At 39.0% G+C, this 14,280-nt stretch overlaps 1 protein-coding gene across 4 annotated transcripts in view; it reads left to right on the top strand.

The window, feature by feature from the left end:
• The window catches only part of SULT4A1 (sulfotransferase family 4A member 1), a 30,403-nt gene extending 18,623 nt beyond the window's left edge, over window positions 1-11,780 (top strand). The window contains exons 3-8 of one of the 4 annotated variants that reach the window (XR_012776446.1): window positions 148-228; window positions 352-478; window positions 3,857-3,951; window positions 5,441-5,579; window positions 8,374-8,503; window positions 10,133-11,780. Coding sequence is in view for 3 of the 4 variants with exons in the window: in XM_075507170.1 (XP_075363285.1) it covers window positions 148-228; window positions 352-478; window positions 3,857-3,951; window positions 5,441-5,579; window positions 10,133-10,245 (555 nt within the window). In the remaining variant the exon portion in view is untranslated. Of the gene's footprint in view, window positions 1-147; window positions 229-351; window positions 479-3,856; window positions 3,956-5,440; window positions 8,211-8,373; window positions 8,504-10,132 lie in introns of those variants that run through there. The other 3 variants (XM_075507170.1, XM_075507156.1, XM_075507148.1) reach the window with 3 other exon arrangements.
• Window positions 11,781-14,280: the final 2,500 nt, after the last annotated feature.

Raw genomic sequence — 14,280 nt, 5'->3', positions numbered from 1 at the left:
TCTAGACCCAGACCCCTATTAATTTAAGAAGTGAATTTGTGAATGTGACTCAGTATAGTAAAGGGCTTCAAGTATGACAGTTCAGGACAGCTCAGGATGTGCCAAAAACTAATGCACAATAAGAAATGTTTGTCTGCTTTATTTTAGGAACTGACATCTCCTCGCCTCATAAAAAGCCATCTACCATATCGGTTTTTGCCTTCGGACCTCCATAATGGCAATTCAAAGGTAAAAATGAAATGAAATCATGTTTGTTTAAGTATATTGGCAGCAGTTGTTTAAGTGCTTTGGGAAACGGGGTGGGCAAAAGCTTTCATTAAGATGATTTTTTTTTCCCCCCCCTCGTCATAGGTAATATACATGGCTCGCAACCCCAAAGACCTGGTGGTGTCTTATTACCAGTTTCACCGCTCCCTAAGGACCATGAGCTACAGAGGAACATTTCAGGAGTTCTGCAGAAGGTTTATGAATGACAAGTGTAAGGAGCTGTTCTCTCTGCACACGCTGTTACACATTTATTTTCATCTCTGCATTCCTTCTGCAAGTACAGAAATGAACTGGATAAAGGTGCATTTGTTTTGCATATACAGCGAGGAGGTTGCTACAGATAGTGCTGCGTGGACTTAGATTTGTCCATGCAAACTATGGCCATGCCTTGTAAATAATTGCCTTACAATCTTTGACCCCATGGGCTCAGCAGTGTTCCACTTAGCTCAGGCAAAACTCTGGTCTACTCTTCTAAAACTCAGTTTGCAAGGTATCAGGTACCTTGTGAAAAGTGGTAAATACTCCCAGCATCATTTGATTTCAGTTGTACCTCACTGTTAGCTACTTCTCAAGAGTCTTTTTGTTCCTCAAGGTTTTTTTTCCCTGGTAATTCCTTTAATATTTTTATTTCATCTAAAAACTTAAGGTTTGTCCCTTGTGAAATACCAGTTAACGCACAAAAATCGCTGGTTTGCGTGAGATTGGAGTACATCAGTAAGTCGAAGTGATCCCTTGTAAGAAGGCAGTTGCAGGCTGCTACTGTCTGAAAAATACACCTTTATAATGAGAATATAATAACCTGCTTTACAACAACTCATCAGCTGCTCACCCAGTAACTCCTTTGAGCGAGGGCTGTTTCATGACACACCCACCCACTGTGTTCCTACTCAGACTGCACTGCCTTAAGTAGCTCCATTGCACTAGCTCAGTAAACTTACAGGGAGGACGAGCCCGATGTTCTCGCATAACTGGCTGCCACTGGGCTTTTTGCCAATGGATTGCCACACTTTCTAGCTAGGAAGAGAAAAATTTTTTACCACCTTCTATTTCTCTACAAAATCTTCTCTATGATACCTTAATGTGAGACTAAGAATTCACCAGGTACCTTGTGCTCTGAGAGCACGATCTCCTCTAGATCCAGCGAACTTTCCAGCAAACTTTCCTTCAAACTAGTATTTGGAGGAGTTGATGGTAGAGGAGCTATATAATACTAAAGGGAAGAAAAAAGTAAAAGCCTACCAGTGGAGGTTATTTAACAAGCCTTAAAAACCTTTCCTACTTTCTCCTGCAAGTTTGTGCAGGGAGGGTAAATGCTCTCCTTCCACTCCAGCCCACCTTCAGCTTTTTCTTTTGCATTCCCTGAGAATGGGATGTTTGTCTGTAGCCCATGATCAGGAACTTCTAGACTGGAGACATATGAAAGACACCTCAGACAGTCTTCTAAGATAGGAGGAAGGTTCTGTATTCTTCATATAAGTATCCCAAAGGTTATTTATATCTTCATCTTGTAGCAGCTAGCTGGTTTATCACAACCTCCCAGAGTCAGTAAAACATCACAGCATGTTCTGTGTCCGTAATTGTGCGAATGGAGTGTTTTGTAATACAGGAAATTTAGCATTTAGCTAAATGTTTGCATCTCATGGAAGCAATGCAGCGGCAAAAAAACCCTTTGTGAGAAGTCAAAGTACTGCTAGAGAGAGAAGCACTGAACCCAAATGACACAATCCCACTCTTTTTACCCCTCCTTATACCTGACCATCTTGAAACAAATTCAGTGCATGTTAGCTATATTATTTGAAAGCATACACTTGAATAGGGATTAGTCTTGAATGTGCTAGTTCTTTGGCATTATCCTCTAAAGCTTAAGGGAGTTTCTTACATAAAGCATAGGTAAACTCTGCTAACATAATCTTAATAGATTCTTGCCCTGTACCATTAAGAGCAGCTAGGAATGCTTTTTGCTTGACTGCTGTGTTAGTTTCATGCATGAATTTCTTTAGGGCTGTATGGAATGGGAATTACAAAAATGGAATTTTTCCAATACTTTTATAAAAATTGAAAATGAGTCAGCTGATTAAGATAATTTTCCTATGAAACTGACCTCTTTGTCCACTGAAAATGTTCCAGTTACCAAAATTAAACAATTATTTTTCAAAGGGAAAAGGTGGCTTCAAAATACAAAACTAAGAAGTTTCATATTTTTCTATAGCTGCTTTGCTGAAAAGATAAAATTGACCAAAAAAAAAAATTGGGAAAGAATGTGAAAACGGCTGACCATATTTGCTTAACTCCTGCCTTGATTATCTAAAGTACTTATGGGGGAACTTATCACTGGTAACAAAGAAATATGCAGAATGCATTTCTGTTTGGATTGTCTTTCTGGTAATATTGGCAGCAAAAGACATTCTCTAGATAATAAATAGTGGTGTCTGAACCTCTGCTAGACACACATAAATTGACTGAAATCAGTGCACTGAAATCAGTGAAAATGTGGACTTTGGAGAAGTGAAAAACGAAGGAGGAAAGTTTGGGGTGGAGGGTTAAGACTTCCAGTAACCACTGCCTCAGCAGTGTTGGGAGCACAGGCCCTACCAGTGTAGCACCCCAGCTTCTCTTCAAGTCCTAAACCCCACGCAGCAGATATGGGGAACTGAAGACAAGCTGCTGGTGGCACGCAGGAGGTAGGAGGCATAAGCTTTTCATCACTGGTAACCCTGCACGCTGGGCCTGCTCAGAACTTGTGATATATGGGAAGTACCCCATCACTTCACTGTAAGCTTTCGGGAGCACTCAACACCTCATGAGCATCTCTTTGTAGTCTGGATTTATTGTGTAATTGAGATAACTGATAACAGTATAACTGAAACTGTGTTCTGGCATATCTACAGAAGTTGTGTGGAGGTGTTCAGAAAATAACAATAGAAGAGAATAGGTCTTAGATTTTAGCGCAGGGGCAAAAGATGTAATGATAAATAGAATATTCTTTTAGTACATTTTACGTTTTTGGAAATGACCATGAAGCATCTTTATAGGTCTGTTTCCTCAATACTCGTTTAATTAAGAAAGGACAATGGTTGTTAGCAATTATTTGTCCGTAATAGAGGTTGCTCTGTGGAACTTCCCACGAATGCTGTATCTAGCTTCTAAGTGAAGGAAGCTGCAGTGTGATATGTTAATTGCAGGAATTCACACAGGTTGGAGCCACTGGAAATTTACCTTCTGCAAAGCTATCCATGTAATTTTTATTTTGGCTCATTTGGCTCATTCAAGACTGTTTATAAACGGCTTTGAATAGTCAGGTGTTATTAATACTGAGCTCCAAGAGGTCCACCATGAAATATGGTGGCATTTTCAGTTGAACATTTTATCTTTATGGTAAGTTAGTTCTTTTGAATATTCCAAACTGATTAAAAACCCCCTTTTTTAATTAAGTTCCTTGCTGTGCGTGGCAATGGGTCAAAACCAGACATTGTTCTCCTGGGGCTATGAACCACTCCAGTTAATTTATTTTTCTCCTTTTTTTCCTTTTGGAAACAGCTTAATAACAAAAGTGTTCATTTTCCTCATGCCAATCATAATGTCTTTGTAGTAGGATATGGTTCGTGGTTTGAACATGTGCAAGAGTTTTGGGAACATCACATGGATGCCAATGTACTTTTTCTCAAGTATGAAGATATGCATAAGGTAGGTTAGATGTAGCAAAAAGGTATTTTAATTATGTTTAGCATCATAGTGTTTAAAATACATAAAGTACAAAATTTGCTTCTTATATCCATATTGGGCTCCCTAATGTCTGATACCGTTTTTAAAGCACTGACATTCAATAGTTTCTATGGACTTTCAGCACTTTCATAAACCTAGTAATTTACTCGGAAATCTGCCTGCCTCCATAGGCACTAAACTACTTGCAGAGAAGGCAGAGATGTGTAACGGTTCAGTGCTTTCTACACTCAGCCCTGGGCATTCATTTAAAAGAAATGTCTTGCCATGTGTGCTGTATCAATGAGGAAAAAAAGTATATCATCAGTGTTTTGTCCTATATATTTGGCATTTATTCTAATCATTTGGTTGTTCTTACTGTCTTCTGTGAAACAATGTTGAAAACAATTAGTGATGATCATGTAGCATAAGGTGAACATAATTATTGGGTCCTTACAGTATGCTGGCTAATAAATCCTAAAAAACCTATTTGTAATCAGATATTTATTGGAAATACTACATAGAACATTGGTTTCCATTTCCTCTTGCAATAACATATTTTTGAGAATTAATGAAAATACTTCAAAATGTTTATCTGACTGGAAAAGGAAACAGAGGAAACATAGGAAACATAGCAAACATAAGAAAAACCCAGCTCCTATCTCTAAACCTACAAAAAGGCAAAATCAGGGTAGAACTCAATAAAGCTGAGTAAATTATTTCAGCTTTACTGAGCTGTCCGATGGAGTGGGGTGCTAAAAGAAGATGTAATACTATCAGAATAGTTTTAAAAGTTTAGTAGAAATTATTTCAGACCCATGGTTTTGAATAATGGTATATTCCTAGCTGTGCTCACTGATGGATGTTGCTGAAAGCTGGTGGCCTCACAGTATCTTTCTGCTTCCTGATAAACATTGCTGTTTTGTCCTTGCAACTCCAGAAGTCTTACTCATCCTGAGGAACCCTGGAGTTCTGGATATATAAATAAATGACTGCTTATTCTCAGAGGCCATGTCACTAGATTCTTTCCATCTACATGAATGCAGTCTCAGAAGCTAACAATGAAGGAAGGGCTGTTCTAACATTTGTAGTCATTTATTTCACCAAGATCAAAATCAAAGTAAGTTTTAATTCCTCCAAAATACACTCGTATTCCAAAGTGATCAGTTAAGGATGTGGTGTTGTCTCAGGTGGGAAGCATCACAATTACTTTGCAGTTCCCCATTCTAATACTTGAAGAGGCGAGCTTACATGACCGTGTTCTCTGCTGACCTGTCTTACCCTAATTGCTTGGAGTGTGTTTATTTTCAGCAAATTGGAAGGTGGCAAAATTTTAAGACAAGGGTGTTTCTACAACTTCTGCATTTGTATTTTTCCCACTCATCAGAATATAACTATTTTGAAATATTTAAACTCATTAAAAAGGTCATTTAAAATATTGTGAAATAAACTATTTTAAAATATTCTCTTACAGGACCTAGCAACAATGGTTGAGCAACTGGTGAGGTTCTTAGGAGTTTCTTATGACAAAGCACAGTTGGAATCCATGATGGAACACTGCCATCAACTCATTGATCAGTGCTGTAATGCAGAAGCACTTCCTGTTGGCAGGGGTATGTTTAAAACCCACAGTAAAACTCTTATTGTGGAAGTTGCAAGAAGCAACTGACAACTTGGTAACCTCCAGGATGTGTTAAGAAGTTGGCAAAATATTGCTGTGTAAATGATGGGAGGAAACTGACTGTTGGTGCAATTTTGGGGTTGGTTTGTTTTGAAATAAAGTTAGGTAGAAGTGACTAAAAAGGATGGAAACATCCATAATCAACAGTGTATATTCAACACCATGCAAACCACTCTGTACAGAGAGTCTTTGGCTTACTTCAATGGATTGAGCTATGAATGCTGAGAAGACTGCATCACTTCTGACCTTTGGCATGTCAAAGCCCACACAACTTAATGCAGTTTATCCTGGCCTAAGCCCTTGTGTTTAAATATACCAGATTTTCTACAATAGCAGATAATTCTAATTTGAAGGCACCAAATGACAAGGAGCTGTAGTTTTCCTTTGAGCGTTTTCTTGTCATTGTCTACCTCAGCTGTTTAAAATGTGTTTAGCTTCTAGATGTTTATTCTGGTGAGGTCTTTCTCTTGGAACCTGAAGTGCCCTTTAAACTGCTGATATATCTGCCCTTTGATAATGTCAAGAAATGAAGTCCTTTCTCAGTCTTCCTTCTGATAAGCATAAAAGAGTGACCTCAGTAAGTCTCCCTCAAATTATTTTCTGTAGGCTGCTTTACAGCACTTAACAATTCTTTTTAAAAATGAGGGCATAAGATCAAGATGGAGAATTCCTGTGTCAGCCTCACAAATGCCTTATCCAGACATAAAATCACTTGATCCACTGATTTAATCCAGTTTTAACTGGAACTTTCTCTCCCCATCTCCCTTGTTTGTCCATCTGTGGCCACATTAGCACTTTTTGCTACAGCATCATACATGAAGCATGTGTCATTTATCATGACCACAAAGTCTTTTCAGAGGAACTAATTTGCAGGTTCTTGTCCCTTTCTCAGGGAGCATGACCTGAATACTTTGTTCTTACATTTCTGTGTAGGAGCTCTTTCCATACTACCTCTCTCAGCCAACCTTCTTGTTATCTGCAGATTTTATCAGCTGTAACTTTTATAATTATTTTCAAATCTCTGATAAAAATACCGAATATAGTCAGTCCTTGACTACTAATTTTGAGTTAGCCAGTTGTTTATTCATTTATCATGCATTTTGTTGACATTTTATAGTTCTAATAAAAAACACTAAAATCACATGCCTTGCACAAGTCTATTGTATCTTTGCATTCACCTTTAATCAGTCAAACCGTAATCTTACCAACACTCAGTCAGGTTTGTTTGAGAGCAAGTTTGCTTTCCCATGAAAGCAGGTTCACTGGTATTCTATACTACCTTTGTGTCTTTCTTGGCAGAGCCTTATGCAAGTTTTCCATTACTCAGCTCAGACTATCGTCAGAGTAACTGACCCAGGATAACTTGTCCTGTTTGTATGTTGGCACAAACATTTCAGAATGTCATACTTGGAAAAAAGCCATTGCTCACACCTCCTTGCTTTTATCTGTGACTTTGCACACCTGGTATGGAAGGGCTCTTAGTATGTTATGGAGGGGCTATAGACTCCAGTTATTACAGTAGGACCTGGAAACCAGATTCCTATGGGCAGTTCTCCATCATAACTGTGATACGGCACCTCTTTTTGCCCCAGTTCACTTATGGTAAATGATGACTTCTTGAAATAAATATCTCAAGTTTGCTGGCTTGAGGTAAAATTCTGGTGAAGACAAAGGAGTTTGTAGTTTCTGGTAGAGTCTCCGCTGAATGGTGTGTTTTCCTGCTCTTAGTTATCTTGCTTTCAAGGTCCCATCCTACCTCCCCTTACTACTTCAAACTGAAAATTCAGCATGTAATACAACTTGTATCTTGTGTGAAAACAACAGACCATCTCATTTGCAGTAGGATTTTATGGCATGTTGCCTAACTGATTACCAACCCACTTCTCTGCTATGAAGACAAGATCACAAAATAATGAGTTTGGTAAGACATCCTGAGGGCCTTGATTAAAGTGTTCTGTGTCAGTGCAAGGTTTCACAAACAACAGAGCTGTGTTCTCCTCCATTGACTTGCATGAAGTAACACAAAACCCTAGGTTTGTTCCTAACCTCCACGATCTGGAGATCTGTGGAGCAGCAGCACTGCTACATGGCTTTGCACAGCCCAAATCTCCCCTCCTTGTCCAGTGAAAGCCAGAAAGGCGGTTGTGAAAGAAAGGTGAGGTTGTAATACAAGAGAAGAGAACAGAGCTGCTGGTGAGACCTTCCACAGGCAGAAAGGTCAACTACTGTCTCTGCTGGCCAGTTCACCTCCATCCAGATAAACAGGGTGATACCCACTTGTGCTGCATGCACCGTTCTGTACATGGTGTTAGTGTTCATTGTTCTGTAGTGGAGCCTGCAAACCCCCAGTCAAGGGTCAGAGCCTCTTATTTATACTGTCTACAAATCTTTCAAAAAGAAGCCTCCATTTTGTAATAAAGAAGGAAGGGAGCTACAGCAGTTAATGTAATATTTTGTCATTTGTTCACTGTGTGCTTTTTATTAAAAATATCCTTATTTTGAATTTCTTTTGTTTGCTGTCTCTGGCTTTTACAATATTTTGTTACTTCAGAATGCAGCTTCATTAACAGTGCTTTGTTCCTTCTCTGTTTGTTTCTGTGACAAAGAATGGTGGCAATAACATGACGGCTTACTGTAATTTGTTTCAAATATTTTTTAATTTGTCATTAGTTACATTTACTTTATTATTTTGCTTTATTTTGGTTCTTCATTTTTTTTTCTTTTAGCACATTGATCTTTACTCTGAAGATAACCCTGAGCTGCTGTGAAAGCAGAACAATGATTAGATATGTTACTTATATTTGACTCTTATCACATCATAATTTACACAGTTGCATGATTCAAATCATAAACCAGGTGGGTGACTTTTTGACAAGCTCTCAATTCATGTGGTAAAAAAAAAAGTTACAGATAATCCACTGCATATGTCCTTTATAAAACTTGTCATTTGTCCATACATGTTGTTAGGGAGATTCAGAAATAAGAGGCTTATCTTTCCCATGCAGAGGAAGAAAATGTTTTATTATTGTTATTGAAAGGGAAATTCAGGCTTTTATGTTTCATGCTGTACTTTATGGAATTATAGTTGCCAGAGCAAAATTGAAATCAGTATCAGATGTTTTCTTAATGGTTTTTTTTTTTGATACAGGAGAAATTTGGTGAAAACAATAAATGATGCATTTTCAGTCAGTTTCAGGTTCTTTTGATCTTTGGATCCTGAAAACAAACCAGAACATTATCATACTTTCAGGAGTTATAGGAAAATCCTGGTTTCATAAAACGGCCCTTGCCACACATACTACACCATCATGTTCATATGTAATTTGTAGATGTTTCAGACAGTTTTGTCTTTGGACTCAATTATAGTTGCTGCATAAAAGCAATGGTAATTAAATTAAATGGGTATTCTTCTTACGCATCAAATGCATAATTAAGCTCCCTGCATGTAGTTTTGTTCTTGCTGTTATGATTAAACTCTCTAGTAGCACAGTCCCAATTCTCCTTTCATTTATTCCAGTTGAACAAGCCTGGATTTTGTCTTTATTTATATCCAATATAAATGAGAAGAGAATTGGGCCTCTTAGTCTGGTTACTGCATGGGGCTTATTCGCCAACAAGTAACCCTGGCTGACTTTTGAGTTAATTAATGTTGGGACTGCAGTGAAACAGTAGTTAAGGGGGGCTGCAGCCTTTGACTGGTGGGTTCAGCAGTGTCATCAGGTTATGTTACTAGTTGGGTTCAGTAGGGCAGAAGAATACTCCATACAAGGAAAAAGTGTTCGGTGTCATATTGCATCCACCAAAAGCTTCCTATTCCTTGTGTACAAGATTACTATTTAAATGGCACAAACTGGGTACATGGCACTTGTTCTCTTCTATAGATATAATCTAGGCACTCACAGTTAACAAATAATTCTCTCCATATTGAGAAACATAAATTCATCTGTTGAACTTATCTTCAAACAAAAATAATATAAATTAGTAATGATAATATTACATCTCAATAATCGGAATTCTGTAATCAGTTCAATACTCTGCATTCCATGTACCTTCTGGCTCGTTCTCTAGCCAGTGTATGCTGAAGTAATTTTGAAGTGTATTGTTGTTAGCTGTTGGAATTATTAAACAGCCATAGTTTGTACTGAAACCAGAAATCCACTTTTAAATGAACACCCAAACCAAAATCTGTATTAATTTCTGATTAAGGCTAGGGCAAAATCTCACAAAAACCTGAATTATTCCTGTATAATACTTGCCTGGTGCAGATGACAAGGTGTATGGTACTTATTTTAAGGCTTTGCAAGGGTTGTAGCAGGGGAATTGGGTAAGACAGTGAACAGCCTTAGGTCTTGTTGAGCTTTCAATGAAAGCTAAGACTGATTAGCATCTCACAGATGATACTTCGTGCCCTGCACAATTAGACTGTAGATATTTGGTGTCCTGTTATGTCTGCTCTCTGACTTGTGTTCCTTCTCTGTGTTTCAGGACGAGTTGGGCTATGGAAAGACATCTTCACTGTTTCAATGAATGAGAAATTTGATTTAGTTTATAAACAGAAGATGGGAAAATGTGACCTCACATTTGATTTTTATTTATAAAAAATGCATGCATATGATATCCAAATATAGCTAGAAGTGCTTTATGCATTCATTTATTACCTGCTGGACAAACTACTGTAGCTATTATGTGTAACAAGATTTAAAGAAAGAAAAACAATCTAAGTAAACCATATCAGATACAGTTATCTTTGATCCTAAACAGCTGTTTATCTTCTAGTATTTTAATCCTTTGTCTACATGCAAGAACTTCCTAGACAATACTAGAATATTCAGCTGTTATGGAATGTATTATATACGTATAAGGTATGTATCATATATGCAACTAGAATGTACACCTTTTCAGCCCCACATTGATTATTTAATGTGTTTTATAAAAGCTTTTCACTAGAACCTAAATAAATGTCCGTAAACCAAATAAAAAATTATTTCAGAGGGAAACAAGTAACAGGCCAAAACTGTATGCTAGAATGATCTCAGGGGTTAATTGTCACATTTATTTTTATAGCAGGTATATCAAGTATAAATAAATCCCATTCCAAAATAGTAACTGATCAAAGTGGGGTTCACATTAGGTTCTGCACACCCTTATCTGTATAACTTGAGTAGGTTCTGTGCACTGGCATACTCTGCAAGACAGGCCTTGTTATGAAATACAGCTGTGATTGTCACCCTAATCCCAAAACCCACTCATGCTTTCATCGATGACAGCACACAGCTGTCTTCCTGATGGATGAAGTTCAGCTCCATGCTGGAGGTCAGCAAACAGAAGCGTCTTAAGCCCCCAACTCTAATTCAGTCCCTCAAAATGAGGCTTAAAAGCAAGGCATCTGGTGCAGGGTCTTTCTTGAGGAATCAGTCTCTGACCCATATCACTTTCCTGAGTAGATGTCAATTCCACCCATTAGATGCAGTAAGAGAAGATAAGGTGCTGGATATCCTCTAGTTCCACTAAAAGTTAAGGGCACTCAGCACTGTTTACGGTTTGTGCTACTGGACTCCAGACCTAAGTGGAAGATGAATATACAGGCAGAGGAAGCAGCAGCACTGAAGGAAGAGAGTTTAAAAATACGCCACCAGGTGGGAGTATTGCACAAATATTCATGCAGAATACAGTTTCAGTAACTGTTAGCTATGACTGGTCTGGATTATAATCAGGATTCAAGTTTATTTCTGTATCTTTTTTTTATTCTCTACGACAGGTACACAATCAGCCTGAAGCAGGCTACTATCACTATAAAACTCCAGGATTATTTTATTGTTCCGTTAGGTAATGACATCTATGCTTTTTAGGTTCGCAGCTGCAGGAGGCCCATTTTTGCTAGTCAAATATTCAGCTCACCAAAAGCCGTGAGAAAGGACTAGCAGATTTTTAGTGTTTCAGTTCTGTTGGGAAACTAACTGTCAGTTCAGCAACTGGCAAGTGGTGTAGCATGATGTGGCTTGACAGCACTTTTCCTTGTATATTTGTGAGTGAAAATGCTTTCAGTGAAATTTTATTTCTATTTTTATATTTTTAGTACTGTATGAATATTAAGCACTACACATTATACTTCTGTGCTTGCTTGCTTATTGAATAAAAGATGTGTTCCATGCATTGTGGTTTGCTCATTTTCTAGACGACCTACTCCGGCCAGGTAGTCTTAGTACAAGCCAGAGAGCCTCTCCCCTACCACACCTCCTAACTTTAAGACAGAAGAACCAGAGAAAGATGGCATCAACTCAAACCACCATCTGACCCAATCCGCTCTCTGACAGCAGCCCATAAGGAATGCCTGTGCAAGAGTACAATAGAGAGCACAGGACTCTCTGAGCATCGTTGTATTTAATAGCCCTCCACAGCGTTTTCTTCCCCTCATGCTGGTATTGACAGCATCCCATGGCAATCGGTTCTTCATCTAAATGCACACTGTATGAAAAAGGACTCGTTGGCTTAGAGACTGCTACCAGATAGTGTAATTTGGTGTTCCTTTGTTCTTGCGCTATGACAGGTGATACACAGTCACTGTTTAATCCACACAAGATTTTACACGCTTTTATCTTACACCTCTTGGGCAACTCCATGCTGAGGAGTCCTACTAGTCTCTGTCATACAGGAGACCAAAACCCACAAACTACAACAAGCTGCAAGAAGACAGGAGTAGGAGAATTCCTTCTTGCTACAGAGGAAGACAAAATCTCCCCACAGTTCCTGGAGATTAGAGTCAGAAGAAAATTTAATTGGCACCAAAAATCTACTTAAGTCACTTAATCCCGAGGACGTATGAGCAATACATCCTTACCGGCTGCCTACAAGGCTTCTCGCATTTCTGAAGACACCAGGGAATCCTACTCCCATTCCCAGGCAAGCCTGTCTCCTTTGCTACACAAGATAACCACCCCCCAAAGCCAAAAATGTTCTAAGGACGCATTTTTAACAACCAGGTGTATACACGTGCCATTGCCAAACAGTCTGTGCAGAGGGCCACCAGCTACCAGGCTGGAGGAGGAACAGCTAGTTTGGCCAAAAAATCATTTCCTTACTGTAGAGAGTAATAGCCTCTGTGACAATCTGTTGTGCACCTAGCACTATGCTGGTGCTCCTTGTTTTAAACAAAGCTGCTGTGTGGCAGGAATCTTTTCTAGGATCAGAAAGACTGTCCTCAGAGCTATTCTTTCCTACCCCTTGACTCCGTTGCCTTCTGTGCTATTAGGTGAAATTCATCCAGGAGTCAAAAGTCTGGTCAAAGCTCATTCCCATATAAGCCATGCTGAAATTCTACCTTTGGATCTCTGGTCCTTGAAAGCATTTAAGTCTTTCTGTTAAAATCTGTAGGTAATAAGCTCCTTCCTATTTTGACAACTTGAACTTTCAGGACTCAGCCAAATGTCACCATGACTCTCTCAAAACACAGACACCCCTTGGCCAAGTGCCCCAAATTGTCCCTGGAGAGAATGCCTCGTTGATACAAATGCACTGCAAATGAAGAACAAAAACACCAAAAAACCAAGAGAATGATCTTTTTCTTCCCTCAGCATTCAAATTCGGTAAGCTGCTTCTGCTGAGGTAACTGCTGCAAAGTTAGCATGCTAGCAAGATTTATCATAGTTATGCAGCTGGTAGCCCATTTAGCGATACAAATATGCAAGACACGGGGAGGATTTGGATGGCTTCATTGCAATGGTATTTCAGATCACCAACAGGCAACCCCGTTTCCTGTAAAGCACTGAGTACCCTCAATGTTAGTTCAAACCATTGGCCGTATACCTTCATGGATATACCAAATACACCACCTCACTGGATCAGTCCATCACGAAGCAGGTGCACATCAAGCAGTACTTGAAAGGCCTTAGCCATAAGGCCCCCAGAAAGCCCCAGAGCTGTGCTGAGCAGCGCTGCAGCTCCTGGCTATCCGCCCCTGCAGCTTCAGTCGGCGGGGTGCCTCACGTGCCAGCAACATGAAGTGGCTTGCCTCAGTAAGGGCCCTCCAAAGCGTTAACGTGAAGGAACTGAGGAGGAACTAATCTAGATACGAAATTTTTGCAAGGTTTTGTATATAAAAGGTTTAAGTGTTCATTGCAGTGAAGTTGGGCAGTAAAGAGGAAAGACAAGAAAGCTAATGAGTAACCATTAAAGATTCTCAGCACTTTTGTATAAGCATCACAACACAACATGGCACCAATAGTTCTGGCAATAATTATAAAGATTTATAGGCTTGACTCACCATTATTATAAGCCATTCAGTCTTGCCTGGGCTATAAATAACGCCACTCAGTAGCTACCAACAAAGGTTTAGAGGGAGGATTAAGGAACAGCATTTGACTCTCCAGTCAAAAGAAAAAGGCTAAACAGAGGTTCAGCTGAATCAAATAATATTAACAAAAAAATCCCAGATCTAGTGACCACACTCATGGGAAGACCACAGTACAGACATGGTGATATCTAATCTCACTGCATCCTTCTCAGCTGCCGGTGTGCTCACTACATAATCTATTTGATTTCTTTACTACAGGATCTGCAGACTGGTGTCCTCTAGTGTTTGAACTATAAAACGTATGCAGATAAGTTTCTGCTACCTGTCATGGTGTATATCACAC

The sequence above is a fragment of the Mycteria americana genome, chromosome 1 (genome assembly GCF_035582795.1).
Source record: "Mycteria americana isolate JAX WOST 10 ecotype Jacksonville Zoo and Gardens chromosome 1, USCA_MyAme_1.0, whole genome shotgun sequence".
Lineage (NCBI taxonomy): Eukaryota > Metazoa > Chordata > Aves > Ciconiiformes > Ciconiidae > Mycteria > Mycteria americana.
This window is presented reverse-complemented; position numbering and strand designations above follow the sequence as displayed.